Raw genomic sequence first — 27,231 nt, forward strand, 5'->3', positions numbered from 1 at the left:
CTGGAGAGGGAAAATGTGCACTTCTGAGCGATTTTTCAAAAAATTTATTTTACTAAAAATTAAGCGAAATTTTGACGTTTACCCATGATTACTTCAGTAAATATTATAATACAAACTAGTTTTTACGTCACTTTAATATTACATATCTTTTAAAGATTATATTATATAGTCTTTTCATTGATACCAATTTGCTTCGATGTTGAATTTTTGGAAATTGTTTTAAGCATATTTTCCAGCAATATATTTCATATAAAATAAAAATTGACTTAGAGCAAAATTGAATCAAGAGCACGTTATGCACGTATGAAAAAAATTGCTTTTTATAAGAGTATTGCCATTACATCGAAAAAAGCTTAAATGAAAAGATTAGATTAACCCTATTCTAGATTAGAGAAGAGAAAAATACAGTGAAATGTTTTTGTGAGCTTTTAAATATCTTTATCATGAATTTAATAATTCTGTATTATTTAAAGCACATATAATATATTTTATATCCTGTAATACCAAAAGGTATTTATACATTTTAAGAAGGTTTCTATAAAAAAAGACCAGAAAAGCAAATATTTTGGAATATAAAATTTTGGTGACAGCTTAATATTTGAAGTGAGAAATATCGTCTGCTACTTTTGAATTTATTCTTTTTTTTTAAGAACTGCATGTGAAAACGCTGTGGATTAAATTATATGTTTTGCACTTTCGTAAAAACATATCCCTTATTTAATCATTGTAAAATCATTTGATAAAATGAAAAAAAAATTATTAATCAGAATGAAAATTATCAGTCATTTCTCCTACGTGGAAAGAAGACTCCAATATTTGAAGTACAATAATGAATACTTGAAAAAAAAAGTAATATTATTTAAATTTTTTTTCTAAAATAAAGTTACTGTTAACGAGAGAAAATCCATCGAATCAGTATTTTACAAAATTTTCAAATATCCAGTAATAACAATAAAATAATTAGCCATGATTTTACTACTTCAAAAAGCTAAAAAAACCCATGTTTTTTAGCTTTTACCAAGGCATGTGTTTCTTAACGCAGAACAGTGCGTAAAAGCCTGTAAATTCAACCTGTGAAAACACTGAATATTCAGAAAAAAGTTTAGTACACTTTATTTATAAAAGGAATTTCATTTCTTTAACGAAATGGCATTTTAGGTATACATACACACTTGAAACTTCGAAAGTCGTTGAAAATATCGAATCTTTTTTTTTTATTGCTTTAAAATGTTTACTGATGCTTTAGCTTTCAAACGATACCAAGATGTTGTTAGTATTCGGAATATTTCTCGAGTTATAATTATTTTTCTTCAGGTACTTTCGCTTAAAACTATAGTTCCGGTTTTTTTTAAAACTCATTTTATGAAGAATGATATTTTTCCACTATGTTGCTTCATTCAAACAGTCATAATTCAACAAGAAATGAACCAAATACAGTTATTTATATATCAAAATAATCTGTATGATATAGTGGATGTTTTGTGCCTCAATCGAAGTTATATTTATAGAAATAAATTTTTAATAGCTATTTAAAAGTTGAAATTACAGAAAAAATCTCGCTTTTTCTATTCATCGTTGATGAAAAAATTGTTTAAAAAAACTATACATTTTTATAACTTGATTAAGGCAGACAACATGAAGACTAATATTAGGTATCATTTCCCACTAGAATTGTGTGTGTACAAATTATAATTTAAAATATAATGTTTCAAAAAATGCTAATTAGCTCATTAATTATTATTTAATTAATGAATAATTAGTGTAAAATGGATTTTTCTCACTGAAATGAGTTTAAACATATAGTTATGTCATTCTGTGAAAACACTGGATTTTTAAAGTTGAAATTAAAAAAAAAATGCTTCTAGTGTGTAAGTACACCTTAAAGAATGAAACTTCATCGTAACAAAGGTACAATCATAGGTCAAAGAAATACCAATGCAGTCCTGTAAAAATTATTAATATAACTATTGCATATATATCTTAAGTGGGAAAAATAGAAGAAAGTAGTAAACACATGAAATTTTTTTGAAAAAACCTATAATGGAAACCACGATACAAACTTTCAGTCCAAAAAACAAAAAAAACAAAAAATATGAAACCGAATTCTAAAAAAAATAGTTTGTGCATCTTAAACTTTGAATAAATAGCCTCGAAATTATTCTAAAAATGTCTAAGCACTCTTTTTGTAATTAAATTTATAATGATATATTCTCGTATTAGCACTTGAAAATTGTTTACTTATTGTAGCAAAATTAATTTTATTTCAAATCAAAATACTATTTATTGGATAATCTTCTGAAATATATTGCATAAATTATAAAAGATATTATATAATAAGCATAAGACTTCGATCCTGAATCGTTTTACTAACTGACTGATATTTTTAAAATTTGTTGGTTTAAGTGAAGTATTAAGTGTTTGTATTACTTGAAGTTTAGTCACTTTCGTTTTAAATTGAAGTTTAAATTTTACAGAAGCCGGCAGAAAATTATAGAGATACATAGTACAATCAACAGAATGACGTAAAAGTTCTATAATAGCATAAATTATATGAATATCCAAATTTGAAGCATAAAAATATTTTGAGAAAGGAGCTATTAAGAGACCTTATTACATAAAATATTTAACTGAAAAGTGTTGGTAGTATTAATCCCAGTGAACAAGCTGGTCGTCAAAGGCAGTTCGAAGAAGAATATAATAAAAATTTACGGAATACTTCTGAAACGGCAGCAACGAAGACGAAAACATACCAACGCGCAGACATATCTTTATAGAATCTATTAAAATAAAAAGAACTGCACAATCTACAAAAAATATTCAAAGATTAACCCAGAGGGTTCACTTTCATAAAGGAAAATAGCTTATAAAGAGATAACTAAATCCACTCTCATATTAACTCATATATTCCAATACTTTGTTGGAACTTTGTTAATATATCAATTTTTAAAAATACGGTAATAAAGTAACGAATAATATAAAGAATTTAAGATTACCTTCTATTAAAGTCTGAAAATGATTTTAAAATATATTTTATCAAACTATTTATAGACTTTGGAAAGTACTAATATTAATATCCTCATTATAATAGTTAAAAATAAATGATATTCGGCCATATAGTTAGCTAACATTTTTCATAAGTAAGAAAGTGTTCACTAAGCTAAAAGTTTTCAATTAACGTTCGAAAACTATTAATTTTAATTAGTTTATGAATTTTTTTCTACACTATATTTAATTTTGCGGGAACTATAGAAAGGGAATAACATCTAGTGAATAATTAACAGAAATACGTAAACAAGCTGAGAATGAGCATAGGTCTTCTATACATGGTTACGAAAAAAAGAATATTAATAAAATTAATAAAATGAGTGCAATTAACAGTACAGCAAATGTAATTCCCGTGTAACAACCAAACCTAATTAATTATTTTAAATTACATTTGATAAAAAGATATTGAAAATAGTAATCAATATTTTTTATTATCTATTTTATGATTTAGTCACGCATGGATTGTTATCATCGTGTGAGAACATGATATTGTTTGGGTTTGAGGTTTTTTGAAGCAACAAAATGTACGGGCAGAAAATTGGCGATTTATCGTTTTCGAAGCAACAAAATTGATCATTTTCGTCATCATTTGTCAAATCATCAGAATCATCATTTTGATCATTTTCGCTTTATTAGAAAATGATAAAGAAAGCTGTCGCATTTGGCGACTTATCGCTAACAAAAAGTAACAACTTGGCGCGAATGTCCGCCATGCACTCGATAAATAAAGGGCAGGCTCTTAAGAGATTATGGCTTGAAGAACAAAAAAGAAAACAGGAATCAACACGAAATAATACATTATATTATATTATTTTTGAAAACTTTCATTTTCAATTTTTCTAGATGGCAAAAATAAAGTTTCGAAGCTCAAAAAATTTTGAGACGGGGAAAAAAAAAAAAAAAAAAAAGCTTTTCTAAAAATTAAAGATTGCGCAATACAATAGTCACGTGATTATTCCAAAAACAAGTTTAAACCGGATATTCGCAAAAAGGTTTTCTGGGCCCAAGAATAAGTTTTGGGGCTCGGTCGATCTTGAGATATATATATATTATATATATATATAAAAGTTTTCTTAAAGATTGACGCATGCGTAATCCAATAGTCATTGATTGTTTCAAACCGGTTTATACTAGTTAATGAATAAAATTAATTAAGCCAAAAAACGACTTATAAATATTAATGTTCTCACATGATAACTTAAAATTTGAGATAGCAGATTTCGACTTTAATTTTTTAAACATATTTTGGGTCTATTTATTACAATCTAATAATTCCATTATAGTGATTTTTGTATAATGCAGCATTTTGCTTATCAGGCTCATTTTAGAAAGAGTATCTGATAGCGATTTTCGTGTCAGTGACTTGTGAATTTGAGAGTGATGTCAATGATATTGGCGTGACATAAGTTATAGGTTGCTCATCATATTTTGAATGAAACATTGTAGTATTTATTATAAATTGTATAACCTTATGTTTAATTTTGTATAGTTTTCAATATTTCGTGCATTAAATATTCGTTTTGCCACAAAGTACTTTTTTAAATGAATCTAATTAATCTGGCAGTGATTTGGTCTGATATCTGCCAGATTACAAAACGGTTAGTGAATTGTTTTTGAAAGGCACATTACTCATTTTGACATGAGAATTTAAGAAAAAATGAATGCACATTCAAAAAATTCATATAAACATTTCAATTAAAATTTGAAGTAAAGTATAGAGAAAATAATGTAATCGTTAAAAAATTTAAAATCAATATATTGAAGAATTATACACAGAGAAATAACATAACTTAATAAGTATAAATAATTCAGATTTTTTATGCGTACAAACATAATCAATCAATAAGGCAATAATCTAAAAGTTTTGATATATCGGCCCTCAAAATTCCAAGCAAATATTAAATTTTCGCAGAAATTAGTCATTAAAAATATTTTTCGTCAAACAATTACATTTTTTTGTTGCAATATAGAAATAGGCAACACCTGTGATGCGTTTTTTTTTTTAATTATTATAAACACCAGTCAAGTTGAATGAATGTTTTTTTTTTATAGTTTCTGTTTTACTTTCTTGTATACGTAGTAATAAAGAAAGTACAACAGTCTTAAAAAAATTCGAACTCGAAATTTTAAAGGAACTCCATGTTTTAAACCTCTCCGAGTCCGAAGAACACATTTTTTGGAAAATGATTGTCTGTCTGTCTGCCTGTGACAAAGATAACTAAAAACGAATGAAATTTCGTATACGATATTTGTACCAAATTTGTAGATTTCTATCAAAGTATCAGCAAAATCCTCTCGTAGGAAGTCTGTCTGACCGGCTGTTCAAATATAACTTAACATAACTACAAAACGAATTAAGCTGTAGAAAAAAAATCGATATACAGAATTAACATCTATAGTCTAGACATCTTTAAATTTTGTGTCAAATCCAACAAGGGATTGACCGTCAATCGGTTTACTTCCAGAAACATGTAAATGCGATAACTCAAAAGCGCAATGACAAATATATAGAAATTTGGTGTGGGATTTTGTGTCTACAATTCCAGTTCTGTGTCGAATTTTTGTTTCAATCGGTTGGAAAACGCGTCCAAAACAAAAGTTAGATTTTCGGATACTATTAAACTCATGCAAGATATTAATCGACAAATAACTCAACAAGGATGACACAATGGATTCAGTAAAAAGGCTAAATTCACACCAAAGGTTCATATTTCATAACTATTGTACACCAGTGCCATGCAAGGCAATTTTTAGGATAATACCTTTGTTAGAGAATGTGCAAGAAAGCTTTCGGGAGACCACTACCAATTTACATGAGGAATGCTACAATATCCAATGAAAATATTAAATGTATTTATTTGTAGCGTAAAGCTAGCTAAATTATAAACAGATAGCTTAAAATAACACTGAAATGAAAAACAGTGACATGGAAACAGAAATCTCTTAAAATATAATATTTGAAATTTTAAGGAAAAAGTAGGGATAAAACTGCCATCTTTTATTAATATAAGATTATAGCCTCAAAAAATTTTTATAATCGCTTTCTTTAGATCACTTAAGTGCAGGTATCTTAAAATGCTATATAAGAATTTCTCTTTCAAATTGAAAGGAAATTCCTTGCCTCAAAAATCTCAATAATAGTACTTAAATGGTTCATATATAATAGGAGATCTCATTTAATTGAGAGCTATTAAACAAATGAATGTTCGGACATTCTTTGGACACCTTGTCCCCAAATCCATTTAGGCAAGCGTCTCTAACGAAAAAGCAAGAGCCAGGGGTAACAAACAAAGAAATCACACTTAACGAAAGGGGGGAAATACCGCAGGAATATGCAGGCATCCTGAATGCCAGCCATGACTTCATTGAATGAGCGTTTTCGACGTTTTAGCCTTAATAAAGTTAATTGAACAGTAGTAAGGAGTGGTAAAGGTAAATTTATATGAATTTTGAGAATCAATGCTAATAAAAAGTATTTATTTAGAAAATACTAGGCACAGTTAACTGCTAGCAAAGTAATGCGAAGTACCTTTATACGGAATTACAGTGAAGTTTCATTTAATTGACAAAAATGCTGGTTGTCAATGCCAGAGTTGAAGAGTGAGTGTTGAAGTCAAATAGCAAGGGAAGAAAAATAATTTGTATTATTTACGCTGTGTCGTTTTTTAAATACAATACAATGCGATGCGATGCGATGCGATTTTTCGAAGCGGCTACCTAGATTGTAGTTTAACTCTCTCAATACTCAATTCTATTTGGAAAGGCCCATTTGAAGCTTTAGAAAGAAGTTTTAGGAATGACTTCCCGAATCTCTATTGTGGTCGTCTGCTCAACTTAATTCAAATTCAAAGGGAACAAAAAGAACATACAGTGAACAACAATACCGGAAATCAAACTAGCCACTTGTTTCCAATTGCAGAGAAGAATGTGAGCTTCACCAGCTAAACCACCATGATTGCCACAGCAAGCCAAAGAAAGAAATATTTTTGCTCTAAGATGAGCTTTTTGATTCAAGATTTTATAAGGTGTTTTTCTGAACATACACCAGTCTATAGGGATATTGTGATTGATTGTTAACTGAAAAGAAAGTTAGTCGAATCTTTCTATTTTTTCCAAAGTAACCTCCAATGAAAGAATCCAACTATCTTTCGGATTCTTGGAATAAGTTTGGAAACCAAATGGCATTATTGTTGTTTCTTTTACAATCAACAACTGTTTGATTAGCGATTTGCTTTTTTATTTCCAAAATCAAATTTTTTAAAAAAAATTATATTCGAAAAACACCGAAAGTTTTTGTGTAAAGAAAAATTATCGTTTTTTCTCAAAAAAAAAGTTCGAGAATTTCGGAGTAAAATAATGTATTTTTTTCTTTGAAAAATGTTCACACTTATTTTTACTGCATACTTAGAATAGAGAAAATATGGTAATTGTCAAAAAATTCGAACTCGAGATTTTGACGAATCTCCACGTTTTAGACATCCCTGAGTTTGGAAAACACACTTTTGCAAAATGTTCGTCTGTCTCTCTGTCTGTCTATGACAAAGATAACTCAAAGCTGTTTCAGCTAGACTAGTTTGAAATTTCGCACACCGTCTTTAAACCTAATTTGCAGGTTTCTATCTAATTTTGAATAAAATCAGAGAAAGTCCATCTGTCCGACTAATCAAATATAAGTTAACTCAATGACTACAAAACCAAGAGAGCTAGATAGATGAGATTCGGTCACAGATTTAACATCTATAGTGTAGATTTTCAGCAAAATAATAAAATGTATTGGTTGTTTATCGGCCTGTACTTTTAGTCAGTCTGTACGGAATAATTTACAAACGCTGAATTTTAAATATAGTAAATATGGTATGAGATTTTGTTACTATAAGAGAAGTTCTGTGTGAAATCGGTTTCGATCTATTGAGAAAAACGCTTTTAAAACACAAATTCGATTTTCAGATACTATTAGGAGCATACCAGAGATTGATCGCCAAAAAACTCGCCAATGATGAGAGTATAGATTCAATAAAAATGCTAAATTCATGCCAAAAGTTGATATTTCGTAACTATTGCACACCAGTGCCATGCAAGGCGTTCTCTGGCGTAACAAGTGTATTAGAAAGTATTAAAAAAAATTGGGGGGGGGGGGATCACTCCAACTCCTTTAATAAATATTTTGTTTTTTCAACAAAAAAAAAATCAAAGACCTTTAAATTAGGTAATTCTTCTAAACTTTGAATTTTGATTGAAAAGGGGAATGGAGAAAAGAGTAGAGAATTTCACCCTATCTCTCATTACAAGCTATATTTCAAGATAAAAATAAGAAAATATATAACCAAAAAATCAATCATCTTCACCTCTCTTTGTAAAAACAAGCAAAGACAGCATTAAAACTAATCTATGAAGGACAAGCTTTTCTTTATAATGTTGGTAATAGTAAATTGAATCCTTGCAAATCCAAGTTATCTAACTCTTTCAGTAAGACATATTGCGAAAAACGTCACATCCGTATTTGACGGTTTTTTCTTGCTATTAAACGTGGTTCAAGACTGCTTCATCTACGACATAAAAAAATTTAGACCTACGGAAAAGCATAAATAAAACTTTAAGTCATTAAAACATAAAACAAAAACGTAAAGGAAGTAATGACATTTCGCTCGATTTCTTATTTAGTGTTGTTCTAAAGTTGCAGACTGACAGCAACAAACTGTTCCTTTAACCTAAACCGTATTTAAATTAAATAGGATTTTTAATACATTTTTTCTATGATTTATTCAAACTAGTGGGTGTGGTCTTCGCAACACTTTCTTGCATACTCTCTAATAAATTTATGCCATTGTCGTATAATAATTACAAAATATTAATTTTGGCTTGAATTTAGCTTTTATGGAAACTATCGTGTCATCCTTGGCATTTTTGGCTATTAATCCCTAATATGCGGCTAATATTTTCCGAAAATCGAATTTGTGATTTAGACAGGTTTTTCTCAATCGATTGAAAAAAAGATTTGATAAAAAACTGAACTTTTTGTCTCAAAATAACATACCTAATTTGATGTATTTAAGTCACTGCTTTTTTTGAGTTATCGCTCTTGCATGTTCCTGAAAATACAGATTGACAGATGCTTATCTCATTGTTGGATTTAACTCAAAATCTGATAGAAATCTGCAGATTTTGCGTAAAGAACCGTATTCCGATTTTCAACGCCCCAGTTCAAAGCGTATTTGAGTTATCTTTGCCACAGACGGACATTTTCCAAAAATATATTTTTTGAACTCGAGTCAAAATCTCGAGTTCTCATTTTTTGACGATTACTATACTTTGTCTATAAATACGCTTATGAGAAAGTAAACATAAAAATCAAAAATCATTTTTAATTTAAATTTTCAAAAAATCTCATTTAAGTGTTAAACGTCTAAATCTAATAATGTAATTATGATAAAACTTGTCAAGCCATCAAATTTTGGACTTGCATCATTACATCATGGTTTGCATCGTTCAGTGATGTTCTGGCCCATTGTTTATAAATAAGTACAATGAAACGTAATCCGTTTTTAACATTAAAATTTGATACATCTATAAAATATATGATAATTTGTAATCATTAGCAATACTTTATCACATATTTAAAAACAAATTGTTTTTTTCTTTGCTTTCTTTTAAAATTATTAACTGGCTGTCAAATATAATATGGCTAATCAAATAATGTTTCTTAAAATTAATTATCTTGGAATCAATTAGCATCAAAAATGTTTTTTTTCGGTGAAACAGGTCATTAGGCTCAGTATTTATCTTATCTCTTATCTAAGCCACAAAGCGTTTCTTTGAAAAAGATATACGGCAGTTTTAGTGCTTAAAAATGGATAGCATCTACTTAATGAAGGTTTTAAACCTAAATTATTAAAGCAAAAACATTTAGAATATTTTATTACAAACTTGATCATTAAAATATTCAAATTAATCAGACTTTGCATACTGCAATTAATTAATAATAATTTAACGATCACAAAAATATTTTTTTTGTTAAACATCATATAATTTTACAAAGGCAAAATTTTTGGTTACTCTTGCAGCAGAAAATATTAGTATTCCATTGAATGTAATAAAGTAATGAGGACATTTAGGTTGAAACATCGCAAAGTAACAAAGTTTTTTTATATTTTCATAAAAAGAAACTTCCAAATTTACTTTTGATATAAATGGCAACAATATTATAAATTTTCCTATTTTTTGAAGATGCATAAATTTTTATGCCCTTTTAAAGCATTAGATTGATTATCTCCGAATTTCTTGGTGCTAATATTTTATATATGTATTAATCTTTCACTAATTAAATTTAGCCCTTTGCAATTTCTGCATCGAAGTCCTGGCGTAGGGGCAGCGCGTCTTCCCCACGATTTGAGCGTCCCGGTTAGGGCATTGTTGTTGTTCTGTATTCTATCTGTGAGACTTGTGAATGTGCCTCCACCCCCTGTAAAAAGGGGTTTGCAAGCGACTGTGACGCATGAAGCAGCTAAATCGTACTCTTGGTGCTACTGAAAAAACAAGAAACGCTCACTCAGCTTAAATCGATGACAGATAACTGTCGGCAGGCTTGTAAAGTGCCATAAGTCACAACAACAGTAATCTTGCACCGGTTCAATTTATTGGTTCATGAACCTCCCCAGTACTGGTAAATCATATTTGTATGAAAACTTAATCCGTCGTATCGCCTAATATCTAAATACATGTTATCTAAATCGGTTGCTTCACTTTCTCATTTTCATATAATCCGCAACTGATTCCAACATTAAAATGATATAATGCATTTTAGTTGTATAGCATTAAAACAATAAGAACATGCTAGTTTATGTTGAAATGGGCTAGTAAGAAAATGAAAGAAAACCAACACTACATAATATTTAATATTATAGAGAGCTTTTTTTAAATAGATTGCGCAAAAGTATATTTTTCAAAACAATAAAAAGTAAAAATTTATGATGATTTTGTCAATTACGAATAATATGCGCAGATTCTTCCTTAAAAGACAGCCGCACTATTAAAAAAATTATAAAAGCAATGAACTTGACTTAAATTTAATAACAATAAAATGGATAATATTAAATATTGCGTAAAAAATATTACAAAAATTTGTCAAATTGGAGGATAAAATTGCAAAATTAAATTTATACAATCGAAAAGTCAGTATTTTTAGTTATAAGATTATCAAATTTTTTTCATTTTTGAGCGAAAATATTTTTTAAAGTTATCAATGGAAATCGACTTCAATGAAAGAGATGTTTTTAATTAATTATAATTATAATAAAATTCAAAGAACATCAAGAACATCGTTCCGAATTGTATCTCTAAAAATTTGATAGCTCTAGCTGAAAATGGCTTGTCCTGTTGAGCGGCATAGAGGAACACCTTTTTTTTTTTTTTACTTCAAGAGAAAATGTAAGTTTTCAATTATTTTCTGAGGTAAAAATTGCAAAAACATCACTAAACTATTATATAGTTTAAAATTACTACTTATTATAAGTAATAAACTAGTTGATTATTACTAGTTATTACAATTAATAAACTAGTTGATTGTTACTAGTTATTACAATTAATAAACTAGTTGATTGTTACTAGTTGTTACAATTAATAAACTAATTGATTATTACTAGTTATTACAAGTAATACACTAGTTGATTATTACTAGTTATTACAAGTAATACACTAGTTGATTATTACTAGTTATTACGATTAATACTAGTTGATTATTACTAGTTATTTCGATTAATAAACTTGCGTAGTTGAAAATATTATTTAATGTTTTTTTTTTTTTTTTTTTTACAATTGCACTAACCTATGTTTCAGCTCTCGACCAAATTATATGTTTTTCCGTAATTTTAATTCCAAATATTAATTCTAAAGCAAATATTCACTTTCGAATTTAAAAAAATGTTGCGGTATTAGGTTAGAAAACCTTTTAATAAATAAAAAAAGTAACATTCTGTTTATTCTGTAAAAAGTAACATTCTGTTTAAGTTATTTAGTTAACGATTCTTTGTTATAAACAAAATGAAAAAAATGCATCAACATATACAACTTTTTATTTTAAACTAAAAAAAATTGATGATCCATATCATTTGAAATATTGGAAGTCAATGGCTTTTTAAATTGTTAACTAATATATATTTTTTTTACATATTAATTGAGTTTATTTTATAAATGCATTTAACATCTAACGTTTACAAAATTACAAACTTTCAATATATGTATTAAAACTTTTTTTAAGGTCATCGATTAAGAAATACGCATGTTTAAAGATCCTCCCATTATAATTGTCTGTTTTTAACCCTCTTGCAGACATCTTTACTCCATCTTTTATCCAAATGTATCATTTCATACGGGATGAAAAGGCATGCTCGTTTAAAAGAGCATATAAGAATCATTACATGATTCCCCAAAGCACTTTCTTGTTTCGATGCATGAAGTTTCATTTTAAAAGTTTATTTGAAATCTACACTGATTTCAAGATCAATATTGAAAAAAATTGATGGCATGCAATCGCATTTTAAACAATACCAATAGTGATTTATGCTATTGAATGTAGTATAATTAATACAAATAATTCAATTTTAAAATTGAACAATGCAGTATGGGCATCATTATTTATTAATGAAATTAAATTTATTAATGAAATTTATGTATGAAATTAAAAAAAAAATGAGCAACCTTTATAATATTGTTGATTAATAAAAGATTATAAATAATATTTTAATTATCACTTTTTATGGAGAATATTGTCAAATACATAGTTTGTAACCTCATAAAAACAAAATTGTTGAAATAAAATATTTTTAGCCATATCCTTTTTAAAAATCTGAAAAAATAATTTGATAATATTAATACTATGGCGCATAACAGAATTCTTCGTTTCTGCTTAAATATACTTAACAGGATTTAATTAAAATATAATTTTAAGTAAAAGAATGTATAAAAAATGTGCAACTAAATTAACAAGATGTATAGCTTTTAATATTGTAAGAACAATGTGGTTGAAATAAAAAAATTTCCAACACATTATTTTTAAAATCCGAGAAAAGTAAGTTGATAATATTTATACCATAGCACATAACAGAATTTTCGTTTCTCGTTAAATATATGAAATAAAATTTAATGAAATTGTACTTTTGAGTAAAAAAAATACAAAAACAAAGTACAAAACATTGAACGAAGAAACGACTGTTCAGGTATTAACATTTACTCTTACTTTACTTTAAATTATAAGTAATTGTCTTACTTTAAATTTATTTAAATTATAAGCATTGTTATACATGGTTTTTATATCCTATATACGAATGTCATATTTGTACTTCGAGTTTATTTATAATTTATTTGAATAATTTTAATAGTTACATTGCCAAATATTATTTTTAATAATTATTTTATTACTATGTTTAAATTTTGAATGAAATTATCAATCCATTATTTTAAACTAAACGTCTTCTCTTATTTCTAATTTCAAAGTTTTTATTGATTCCTTTTTGTCAAAATTTATATTATTCTAAAAATATAATTGGATTAATATGTATCAAATGATAAGAATTTTTTTATTGGAATTGTAATTAAATTAAATTTTTGACAAATAATATATATTTTATGGAAAATAATCCATATTTTAATTACCATTAAATGCAAATTTCAGACAAAAACTCAACTATTTTGCAACTAAAAATAAAATAGAAAACTAAATATTTTTTAATTGAACAAAAATAATTAAGAGAGTGCTTCAGTTTTCGAGAAGCCTGTAAAATTTAGCAACGAATATAAAAAGAAGATGTTCAGATAGGTCCATTAAAATATATTTTAAGTTGAAAGAATTGCTAGACTTTAAGAATAATTATAATTCTAGCCATCTTTAGCTTCCAGTTGGTTCATTGGAATTAATAGTTCTTAAAAATTTTAATTAAATATTTTGCGTAACTTGCGCTTAATGGCCTTTGTGGGAAAACATTTTTAAAATTCAAATTTTGATAATCATTTTCACTCATGCTATTTCAGAAGCATCACACCATTTTTGCTCCTTTTGCTAAGCATTTAGCTAATTTTTGTACGTATGGCCTTATATGTACAACTATGTAATATTAAGGAGCAGCAGTATTTAAAAATGGCACACTTTGAAAAAATTCTAATTCCTTGATTCTGGAGTGAAATATTAATTATAAATACAAGAAAATTTCAAAAATTTCATTAAAAACAGGCTTTATATAAAAAGATACTCAACATGAATAATAAGTTAAAATCTTCATTTATCCTGACAATCAACAATGGGAAATACGCCAGGATAAGATATTATTATCAACAAACAAAATTATTTGAACTTCAGAAATGAAATATATTGTTATAAAATAATCGAAATTTCAAAATAAGTTAAAAAAATATGGCAAAAAGTGATATCATTAATAAGATAATTTTTTGAATTTTAAATTAAGGTAATTGATGATGTCGTTTCTATGCTGTAATGGTTTTGGAAACTATCGCAAAATATCACCAAAATTTCTTCTATTTTTCATTTAAATTTTTTAAAAGTTGCTCTGAAGTACATATTCCTATTCTCCAAAATATATACGAGTCAGTTTTAATAATTCTAAATCAATCTTTCCTGTAGACCGCTAACACATTCAAACACAAATATATGCATATTCAGTTTTATTATAAATAGAGAGAAAGTTTAAACGAAACTGCTTTTATATTAGAGTAGAATCTGGAAACTTAATAAATTCAAAATTCTTTTTGCAGTTTCAATAAACTGTTGGGAAAATTGATAATGAACTATATAAATAAAAGCTTTTAACTTATTTAATTTTCTAGTTACAGAAGAAAGTTAAACAGAATGTTTGGTTTATAAGATATTTAGTTACGACTGGGACAGAAAAAAAACAAACTATATTACAATTTTTCGTGGAACTACAAATAGTAGGAATACGTTGATTATATGACACAGCATAGAATACGAGGTATTAAATTGTTTCTAAAATGATTGAAATAAAATATTTATTTCTTAAAAATTGGATGAAGCAATTTATTGTGGGATTATGTGACAAGTTTCTGCCTTCTTTTAATGTTACAGGCCATCTGCAAAAAGAATTGTGAAATTTTTTTATTTCGCACAATTAACTCGTATTTTCAATTGAATCCTATCAAATAGTTAAGAAACGTTTGTAGATTGTCTATATTTCCTTTTCTTATATAGTCTAACTTTCTGATATTTTATGCGAATCCCCATTTTGTCGACATTTTTAAAAACATTTTTATCGGAAGATGTTATCTATGAGATATAATTTATTGAGTTTTAACCGTAATAAACGGAATGATTCCTAAATGTGTTATTCACATTTTCGAGGTTTTTATTAATTTTAAATAATTAAAAATTTTATGAATGAAAAAGTTTTATAATAGTCAAAAATTCTTAATTAGAAAAATTGGAATTAAATAGTTAAAAATGTTTATACAATTACTTTTAATAAAAATTTTAAGGAATTTAATGACAGAATTTTGAAGTATTTTTTAAGTTATTTACACTCATTTTAACCGTCTTGCAGTCTGTAATTTAAAAATAAAAGATCATACTGTTTAGGATTCATTATCATAATAGCTCCAATAATTCAAGAATGTTTCTAAAGCAGTAAATAATTTAATATAATAATGTAACATTTTTGATACATAGGACTTTCTATTAAGCTAATTTGAGTTAACTTTTACATCAGTAACGCATTAAATCATGAAATCCTATCTGGTAAAATATAAATAAACAGATTTAACATTGATTCGATAAGTGCAGAAATTAATATCTAATAATTTTCAGATCCAATGATCATTTCACTGAAAGACGATTAAAAAAATAACCATAGAAAATATCTTACAAAAAGGCAGCAAATTGTAAAGAAGTTGTCATATTATGGAAATTAAGCAAGACCGATTAAAATTTATTATAATATATTGTGCCCATATAATTTTTAAATACTGTCAAAGATTTAGCGGGTGTCATGTATTTCCTAATTTTATGGAACTTTTAAAATATGAGTATAACATAATATCTGTCATAAAATATAAATATATATGTTATGTTCGGTTTTTAATATGTTAAATGTTTGTTTTTAATAGTGAATAACATTATGTAATATATTTTATATTACAATATTAATGCAGATTTTTAGTGTAATATTGAGATGTATAAATTTCTATTTATCCGGTATTCGATTTTTCAGATATTCTTTAACTCTCAAAAAATCAGTTAAATGTGTAGTTTGTTACAATATTTAAACTTATTTTAAGAGAACTATAATTGTTTTTTGAATAAAATCAGTATATTACATCATTTTAGAAAATTTAAATAAATATTTGCATTGAAAATTTATATACATATATATTTATATTCGAAAAATTTCTTTTAGATAAGGATTTGAGTTAATCTCATTTTTCTTTTTCAATTATTAAAATTTTTCAGATTTTTATTTTTTGATACATATATTATGTACACAATATAATACTTCAGCTAAACTGTGTTAAAATATGTATTTGAATGAATTGTGTATATATATACATCAGTATCAGAAAACCGTAAGAAATCTTGTTTGACTTTTGAATGATCAGAATCATTTCTGCGCAAACTTTTGAAACTTTTTCACGAAGCCAACAACAACATCAAACACAGCATAATAGGGCGCATATACAACAAATTTCCTCCTACCTTTGCCGGACGATCTTCATAACTCCTCGTCATTCCCAAGACCGGAACTTTCATGTGGGATCCCAAAAGAGACACATAAAAAGACAGCGGAGGTCCCACGAAGGAGACCAGGGCGGCCGGCGGGGGCTGTTGTCTTTTCAGGGCATTACACAAGTTGACCAGGAGGGGCTGGGATGCTCTGGGGGAGAAAAAGGGGGTGGCCAGCAAGGTCACATCTCTCTCGAACAACCCACTGTCCGAATCACTGACCGCCTTGCGAAGGGCCCGGGCCAGAGCGTTTCCGCCCCTGGTGTCCCCCTCCTGGGGGAAGACGGCTATGAGGTGTAAAGGAAGGGCACTCACAGACTTGGGGGTGAACAGACAAAGTATCCACAGTAGGTGACGAAATAGAACCAGGGGGGACATAGTGTCCTTGAGGGGTCAGGGGGCACCGTCCAGCCGCCCCCTTCGGGCTGCTGGTTCATCAGTGCCCTAGCAATTCAAGAAGCGTTCCACCACTGTCGTCGTCTCGCAGCTGCGCCCCTTGCGTCATACTCATCATCCGGAGGTTGAATGAGTGGTTGCGAGCTGGGTGGGAAGCAAGGCCGGACAACGGAAGTGGCGATTGCAGCGCCATCGCGCGGAGCACGGATTTGGGACACGGAATAATATTTGCTCAAAGTGATTTTTTCTGGCTTGTTTCTGTTGTGTTCGATGGAAAAAAAGTTCAAGGGTGTGTTGTTGGTGTTGTCGATGTTTGGAAGTTTATTTTTTCTTGTTGATGTATGGCTTTCTCAGGATGCCGAGGAAATTAAATGTTGCAGCAGAATAAAAGGTTTTATTTTAACGTGAATGTTTTATGGTTCTTTAACAGAACTGCTTGTATAAAGTTGGAAGCCAATAATTAAATACTTTACAAGATGTGTTGTTATAAAAACTTAAGATAAGAAAAAAAAATTGCTATAAGATTTTTTTTTTATTTGAATACGGCCATTTTATTTTTTCCTGCACCTCAAACTTTTTAAATTTCAAAGCAAGATTCTCAAACTTCTAATTTAAGTATTCATTAAATAGTTTTGTTTTCCTCTATGAAAAATTTTCTACCATTTTTTATTAGATATTAGAAAAAGAATATTTGTTAAAAATAAGGATGTAATAGATACAAAGTTGAAGAAAAAAAAACGAATAGAATGTTGGAAAAAATAGATTAAGATCAGAGTTCATTAGTTTCAAACATTTTTCATTTCAATGCAATTATTTTCTTTGTTTTACACAATGCTTTTTAAAATATGCATTCAATTTTTGAAATTTGCAAGTCAACTATTCAATAAATAATTTAGAATTTTAGTTTTATTACACTAGAAAAATTTCCCGTTTTATCATCAAGAGTTCAAAAAAGCTAATAAATGGTTAGAAGCAATAAAATTATGAAACGAAATGATAAGAATAAGACTATTTAAATATTATTTTAAAATAATAACTATTTTTATAAAAATAATTTATATTAAATTATAAGCATTAGTAAAGAAAATATATTTAAAAGTTAAAACTTTAAAAAATATTATAATTCGTATGTTTTCCATTAGCACAAAAATTGCGCAAATACATTAGATGTTCTCATATAAACAAATGAGAAATATAAATATTAAAAGTTAGAAGTGCAAAGATGGAAGCGCAAAAGCATTGTTCGCTCTGATAGCAAGAATCTTAAAACTTTTTACACTCAAATTTCATTTACAAAGGGAGCTATCAAGTGTTTTCACGTTTATAATGTCAAGAAGCATTGTATTTAAAATTTCACGTGAAATACAAGTTTGAAGTTATAATCTAATCAGGAATTTTCATTAATATATAATTTATTATTGATTATATATTACCGAAATTTATAGCAAATTAATGTTAGTTAAATAATAAATTCATTTATTATAAGTAAGGTTATTGAAATTATATTAATAACTGAAAGAAAATCAACTTTTCAATCTTTCAGTTTAATCCTATAATCCAAAATTGCTTAGGGTCCTAGATAGTTTAGGGGTTAATGAAGATCAAATAAATTCTTTAGGGATCATTAAGCAATGCATATTTCGTCCATTCATTCATGTTTCAAAATTTCATAGCAAGATACATTTTTATTGATTTTAATGTAATGTTTTTAAAGTAGTTTATAAATAGCAAATATTATCGGGTGTATAATTTAGTTCAATCCGTTTTCAAATGAAAAGTCGTAAAAAATATTTCGAAACCCTCAAGCGAGATATTTTCCCGCAACCACCGTGTTTTACGGATATTGCTCCTGATTACTGGCTGTTCCGACGAATGCAACACGATTTGGCACGACGCCGGTTCACTTCTTTCGCAGAAATCGAAAATTGTCTCCCAACTAAGATCACCTCCAAAGACGAGGCATTTTTTTCAAGATGGTGCTTGAAAATTGCCCGAGAGTTGGGGGAAAAAAAAGCAATCACCGGCGATGGAGTAAACTTTGATTACTTTGTTCGTTTATTTGGTTCTGAATTAAATGCATATTTGACCTCAAAAATGGACCTTATTAATTTATAATCCTAATATAACCAACTGAAATTCCAAAATATTTAATCATGTATCATCTTCAAAAGCATTCATTTTAGTATTTTGAATATAAAAAGAATTAAGTTTGGAAAATTTTAACAAACCAACAGCAAAAAAAGGAAGAAACTATAATTTTATATTTTTCTTGACATAAAAATCCCAAGAATAATATTCTGAGGTTTAAACATTATTTTATTTCAATTTGAATTCGATCGATTTATGAGCCTTTTAGATAAAATGAAAACACAAAATTAAATTAAACAAAAAATGTCACAAGAAAATATCGAAGCATCGCGGTTGCTTCCAAGAATATATGCTTTCCTTATCTATTGAATTACTCCACTTCTTTTGATGATTCAGTTTCAAGAGACAAATAAAAAAAAATGTAGTACTTTATTCCTCTAAGAATCTTTCAGATATACTGAGTAAATGCCTTTATATAAAGTTCCTCCTCTTCATTTGATTGCGGCTCAACATTAAGCTATCCGCCGTCATTCGAATTGAATTTTTTTTTTCTAAACCAAATATGGTTTTTTTTTGATACTCCGCGTTTCATATGAATATTTTTTCAAAATTTTAAATCCTTTTTAATCCTCGACTTAAAATTACTCTACAAGAGCTAATAATAACAAGCGAATGATACGTATCAGTTATTTCGCACCTTTAACGAAGCAATAAATATTCTTCTATAAATTAAATAGTTAAACCATAAAATAAAACTAAGTTTTTATCTGCAATGGACATTATCAGTTAGTTATCAGAGAAATACGCAGAAACAGAAAAGGATAGGATACAATATAGCCGGAATAGTGGTAATATATACAGTAAATGGACGTAGTTTCCCGAATTTTATAGAATACTCTCCAGTAAAAGTCTTATCCTTATCCCTGTTATAAACTTGTCGATCTTAGATAATAATATAGACGGAATAGTGGTAACATATACAGTAAACGGACGTAGTTTCCCTAATTTTCTAGAATACTCTCCAGTAAAAGTCTTATCCTTATCCTGGTATAAACGTGTCGATCTTAGATAAGACCGCGAATGCTTTGCATAATATTGAACAACAGCTACGAAATATAAATCTTCTGCATGAATTTAACATTTTTACTGAATATATTATGTCATACTTGGGATGTAATAATATGTCATACTTGGGATTAATATTTGCAATAAGTAAAAGATACCCAAAAGAGAATTTGTGTTTTAGAGGCTTTGTTCCCTATCAATTAAGACCAACATTTGGCCCAGAATTACAATTTTAGTCATCTTTGACATGAATTTAACCTTTTTTATGAATCTAATCTGCGCAGATATGTATTTTATACGTTTTTTATCCAATCCAGCTGAAACCAAAATGTAGCACTTCACGATAGTCATAGGATCACAAATCAAATTTCATTGATTTAAATAATTGCGTTTATAAATTGATTTAAATTCATGCGAAAGTACAGGCCAACAGACGGTCAAGTCTTTGACAGATTTGATTCAAAATTTGATAAAAAATCGACATTCTAATTTCTAAACCTACATATTAAATTTTGTTTTTATCGAGTACACATTTTGTTGTCCCACTGACAGTGAGAAGCTATAAGACAGTTTTCTTCTGCATGAAATTTGTTCAAAATTCGATAGAAACTTACAAATTTGGTTTAAAGTCTATGCACAAATTTCATTCACCTTGTTTAAATCACTTTTGATTTATGGTGTCCACAGTTAGACTAACATCCGTAAGACCAAATTAGCTTTTAGGATTTAGAACGTCTAAAATTTGCGAATTCATCCAATTTTTTTTTTTTTTTTTTTTTTTTTACCATTGCAAAATTTTTGCTTTTTATATTTCATCTACCAGAAAATAAAAAAGAAGTATTGCATTTAATAAACCACAATAAAAAAAAGAACTAATATTAAATAAATACAAAAGGAAAAAAACATAATAAAAAAACAATAATTAATTTTTTTATAAATAATATTAAGCTTCTCTAAGAAGTCTAAATGATAACTAACAACGAGGAAGAAAGGAGAAAATCAAAACAATTGGTAAAATGACTAACCAAAACCGCAAATCATTAAAAAACGCATATTTCTGAAAATTTGTGGGATTGCTTCTAATGAAATCATACGCTTTTATTTAAAACTAGCCGCCTTTGGCGACCAGCCGGTTCGCCAATCTTAATGCTCGTTAAAATTTTAATAATTAAATATTTTATGTAATTCCTACTTTAATAGCTTCTTCATCAAATATTTTAAAGCTTCAAATTTTGATACTCATGTAATTCACTCATAATAATATAATAAGTCCTTCAGCCATAACATAATATGTATCTCTCTAATTTTCTGTTAGCACCCGTAGAATTTATGCTTAAAATTAAAATGGAAATGACTAAACTGCAATTAATATAATAATATTTTTTACTAAGAAAAAGCATTTTTTTTAATAATATGATTACTGATAATAGAGTCACTGAGCGTTTAAACTTTATGGGCACTAAAGAATCTCTTTCTTAAGTTATGTAATATCTCAAGAATTTGTCAACAAAATTTTCTCAGATTCATCATGAACAGATCGATTCATTAACAATGTTTAATTTTAAATGCATCAAACTTTAAGAAAATAAAATGAATCGTTTAAAATAATCGATCGAAAACAGGTTTAAAAAAACTACTTAAAAACGATGTACTTAAAATTATAAGCATATACAAAAAAATATATAACTAACATAAATACAATTTAATTACAAAAGCATGCAACTAACCTAAAAATAATTTAAATCGTCCGTTGATAACGGTTGTCATGGCAACAATCAGAATGCGCATGCGTGAATTTTCTTCGCCAGCTCCGGTAACGCAAATGCGTGAATTTTTCTACGCCAGTTGGGGTAACGCTATGCAGATTATACATTTTTAATTTCCTTTATTCTGTGTTATTTTAATTCAAAAGTACTTCAGAATGAATCTGAAACATGGATTAATTAACAATGTTTAATTTTAAATGCATAAAACATTAAGAAAATAAACAGAATCGTTTAAAACAATCCGCCGAAAAATATTAACACTAGCCTCATTACTGTTGGGAGAAAAAAGAAACGGAAGTCTTACTCATTTGGCGGTGGAGAAAATGGAAGATTTTTTTGGCGGGAAAGTTGGCGGTGGGGAAAATGGAAGATTCTTTTGGCGGGAAAGTTAGTTTTTAATTAATAATTAAAATTCTAATTAAAAATTCAAAAAAAGGGACCCCAGGTGCATATTCCCGACCTCTAAAGCATACATCTACCAAATTTGGTAGCTGTATGTCAAATGACCTGGCCTGTAGAGCGCCAACACACACACACACACACACACACACACACACACATTGAGCTTTATTATAAGTATAGATATAGATAAGCCTAAATGTAACAAGAAAAGGAGTAAAGGTAAGAAGAAAGGACAGAGAGAATAAATAAATCATAAAATAACTAATCAGAATAGGAATTTTTTCTTAAAAAAAGCATATTTCTGAAAATTTGTGAGATTGCTTATAATGAAATCACCCACCTTTATCTATATCTATATCTATATCTATACTTATAATAAAGCTCAATGTGTGTGTGTGTGTGTGTGTGTGTGTGTTGGCGCTCTACAGGCCAGACCGTTTGACATACAGCTACCAAATTTGGTACATGTATACCTTGGAGGTTGGGAATGTGCACCTGGGGTTTCTTTTTTCGAATTTTTAATTAGAATTTTAATTATTAATTAAAAACTAACTTTCCCGCCAAAAAAATCTTTCATTTTCCCCACCGCCAAAAAAATCCCGCCAAAAAAATCTTCCATTATATCCAGCGCCAAACGAGAAAGGCTTCAGTTTTTTTTTCTCCCAACTGTAATGAGGCTATGGTTAAAATTTTTCGGCGGATTATTTCAATCGGTTCTGTTTATTTTCTTAATGTTTGATGCATTTAAAATTGAACATTGTTAATGAATCAATCTTTCAGATTCATTCTGAAGTACTTTTGAATTAAAATAAAACAGAATAAAGGAAATTAAAAATTTCTAATCCGCATAGCGTTACCCCAACTGGCGTAGAAAAAATCACGTATTTGCGTTACGTAACCGGCGAAGAAAATTCACGCATGCGCATTCTGTTCTGATGGTTGCCATGACAACGTTATCAATGGATGATTTAAATTATTTTTGGGTTAGTTCCATGCTTTTGTAAATAAATTGTATTTATGTTAGTTATACATTTTTTGTATATGCTTATAGTTTTAAGTACATCGTTTTTTAAGAAGTTTTTTTAAAACCTGTTTTCAACCGTTTATTTTAAACGATTCGTTTTATTTTCTTAGTGTTTGATGCATTTAAATGTAAACATTGTTAATGAATCGATCTGCTCATAATGAATCTAAGAAAATTTTGTTCACCAACTCTTGAGATATTACATAAATTTAAAAAGATATTCTTTAGTGCCCATAAAGTTTAAACGCTGAGTGACTCTATTTTCAGTAATCAGATTATAAAAAAAGGCTTTGTTTCAGTAAAAAGTATTATTATATCAATTGAAGATAAATTCTTTCCACTTTAATTTAAAGCATAAATTCTACCGTTTTCAACCGTTTATTTTAAACGATTCGTTTTATTTTCTTAGTGTTTGATGCATTTAAATTTAAACATTGTTAATGAATCGATCTGCTCATAATGAATCTAAGAAAATTTTGTTGACCAACTCTTGAGATATTGCATAAATTTAAAAAGATATTCTTTAGTGCCCATAAAGTTTAAACGCTGAGTGACTCTATTTTCAGTAATCAGATTATAAAAAAATGCTTTGTTTCAGTAAAAAAATATTATTATATCAATTGAAGATAAATTCTTTCCACTTTAATTTAAAGCATAAATTCTACGGGTGCTAACAGAAAATGAGAGAGATACATATTACGTTATGACTGAAGGCCTTTGTAATATTATGAATGAATTATATGATAATGAAAATTTGAAGTTTTAAAATATTTTGATGAAGAAGCTATTAAAGTAGAAATTGCATAAAATATTTAATTATTAAAATTTTAACGAACATTAAGATTGGCGAACCGGCTGGTCGCCAAAGGCGGCTAGTTTGAAATAAGCCTAAATGTAATAAGAAAAAGAGTCAAGGTAAGAAGAAAGAACAGACTGAATAAACAAATCATAAAATGACTAACCAAAATAGGAATTTTTTCTTTAAAAAAGGCATATTTCTGAACATTTGTGGGATTGCTTATAATGAAATCATCCGCCTTTATTTAGAATAAGCCTAAATGTAACAAGAAAAGGAGTCAAGGTAAGAAGAAAGGACAGACTGAATAAACAAATCATAAAATGACTAACCAAAATAGGAATTCTTTCTTTAAAAAAAAAGCATATTTCTGAAAATTTGTGGAATTGCTTTTAATGAAATCATCCGCCTTTATTTAGAATAAGCCTAAATGTAACAAGAAAAGGAGTAAAGGTAACAAGAAAGGACAGAGAGAATAAACAAATCATAAAATGACTAACTAGAATAGGAATTTTTTCTTTAAAAAAAGCATATTTCTGAACATTTGTGAGATTGCTTATAATGAAATCATCCGCCTTTATTTAAAATTATTTATTGAAAGAATATATATATAAAAATTCTATATGTTGTTTTGTTAACCGTCTTTAAAATGAGAGGCTGGATATTAATATATTAATATGCTATGAACTCAAACAGCCAAGTGAATAATAATGAAATATTTCTATCTCTCTCAACCTAGCAGAGATAATAATGTGTTAATTTATCATGAACTTGAATAGTTTATCAAATTATGCATTAAATTGTTAAAACTCTCTATACTTCTTTCCACGACAATAGGTGATATTGCTACTCGTGCCATAATCTTTTCCAATTTATATACTATGTATTCCTTTACCATCATATATTAGAAAGACATTAGTAAAGCTGTTTCACGTTATTATGCCACAATTATCCGTTAATTGCTCTATATTTGGATGTTTATTACAGAAAATCTGACGTAATCCTGAAGCAAAGGCGATTATTCGGCTGATTAGATTTTGACCAGATTATCTAGACTAATTAGAATCTCAGGATTCGATAGCTATATTGATTAAACGTCTTATAGCTACTAAGTTAAACTGATTAGGATAGGGAATTATCCCTTGAGCGGCTTAATTCGGTTTTGGCTGTTTATACAAAAGGACGAATTAGTATATTTTGCATAATAGAAAGTATTAGAATTTCAAAAACTAAATTAATCCATGCTTACTACCATAACTCTACTACTAGTAAAGATGGATGTGTTTGCATGTGTGAGTGTTATGGCGCTCCGCGTAACTGATCGTTTGACCCTAAAGCTGCCAAATTTGATTCAGTTATACTCTGAAGGATGAGAATATGGACCTTAGATACGTTTTTTAAACTTTTAATTAAAATATTAATTAAAAAATTAATATATATATATATATATATATTTATTTTCCGTGATAACTCTGAAAATAATATTGTACAAAAAGGATTTTTTTTAAAACCGTTTTAAAGTTTAACAAATTGTTCTTTTTTAATAATACCAATTTTATTGCAGAACAATTTTTTTACTGAATATTAATATTTCTTTAGAACATAATTTTCAGTAACTTTTTAGACAACAAACTTCATTGTTGCAAAGAATTACAAAATTTTTTCATTGTTCCATCAAATGTTTAATCACTTGATTTTATTCTATGATTAAATGATAAAGCAAAATAACCTTGTTCGTTACTAGCACAATTTGCATGAGGAATTGGAAAGAAAAGCTACAGAAACTCGAAAGACAACGTCTAATTAAAAGTTAAATGACAGGTCAACTATGTTTTAAATGATATTATGGCATCATGGGACCTGACTCCATTCTGTCCAATTTGAAGATTTTTCGCAATGAATAGAATAAGTTTAAAGTTATTAGTATAAAGCGGTCCAATGTGTGTGACAATTGGATGCTTAAAAATACTACTTTGAGAGAATCATAAATATTAAGACATACAAGTAAATTAAATTATGTGAGTAATGTGTAATTAATTAGCAGGTAAGTAAATATGTAGTAAGTTAATATGAGAGTAAATTAAATATAATTAATACATTTAATTAAAATTAAACACAATCAAAATTTCCTACAAACCAGATGGTCAAAGATCTAATATAAAACATGACCTTATTCCTGAATTTTACAGATTTATTTTACAATACCTTATATCTATGTAGATGACCTTGATCAAATGGTGAAGTGAAGCGTTATATGTATAAAGATTAAGTTCCACGATTCTTAATTGTTCCTTGAGATTTAGAGGAGAGGTATGGAATAGCAAAATATTCAAAAGCTAATGTCTATTAAACGTATCAGGAGGTGGTAAGGTTCCACGATTCTGAATTGCGTCCTGAGATATGTAGGAGAGATATGGAATAGCAAAACATTGGAAAGCTAATGTATAGTAAAAATAATAGGAGGTTCTAGAGTTACGAGATTCTGAAATGGTCTTTGAGATTTAGAGGAGAGATTTGGAATAGCAAAATATTCAAAAACTAATGTATAGTAAAAATATCACTAGGTTCTAGAATGACACGATTCTGAATTGGTCCTTGAGATTTGGAGGAGAGATATGGAAATGCAAAATAGACAAAAGCAAATGTATATTAAAAGTAGCAGGAGGTAATAAAGTTACGTGATTCTGAAATGGTCTTTGAGATTTAGAGGAGATTTGGAATAGCAAAATATTCAAAAACTAATGTATAGTAAAAATATCACGAGGTGATAGAATGACACGATTCTGAATTGGTCCTTGAGATTTGGAGGAGAGATATGGAAATGCAAAATAGACAAAAGCAAATGTATATTAAAAGTAGCAGGAGGTAATAAAGTTACGTGATTCTGAAATGGTCTTTGAGATTTAGAGGA

The 27,231-nt window shown here is 28.1% G+C and overlaps 1 protein-coding gene across 1 annotated transcript in view; it reads right to left on the reverse strand.

The window, feature by feature from the left end:
- LOC129984682 (glutamate receptor ionotropic, NMDA 3A-like) overlaps positions 1-17,278 on the reverse strand; it is a 332,243-nt gene extending 314,965 nt beyond the window's left edge. The window contains exon 1 of the mRNA XM_056094615.1: positions 16,757-17,278. Coding sequence (XP_055950590.1) covers positions 16,757-17,161 — 405 coding nt within the window. The 5' untranslated portion in view covers positions 17,162-17,278. The remainder of the gene's footprint in view (positions 1-16,756) is intronic.
- Positions 17,279-27,231: the final 9,953 nt, after the last annotated feature.

This window comes from Argiope bruennichi, chromosome 9 (genome assembly GCF_947563725.1).
Source record: "Argiope bruennichi chromosome 9, qqArgBrue1.1, whole genome shotgun sequence".
Taxonomy (NCBI): domain Eukaryota; kingdom Metazoa; phylum Arthropoda; class Arachnida; order Araneae; family Araneidae; genus Argiope; species Argiope bruennichi.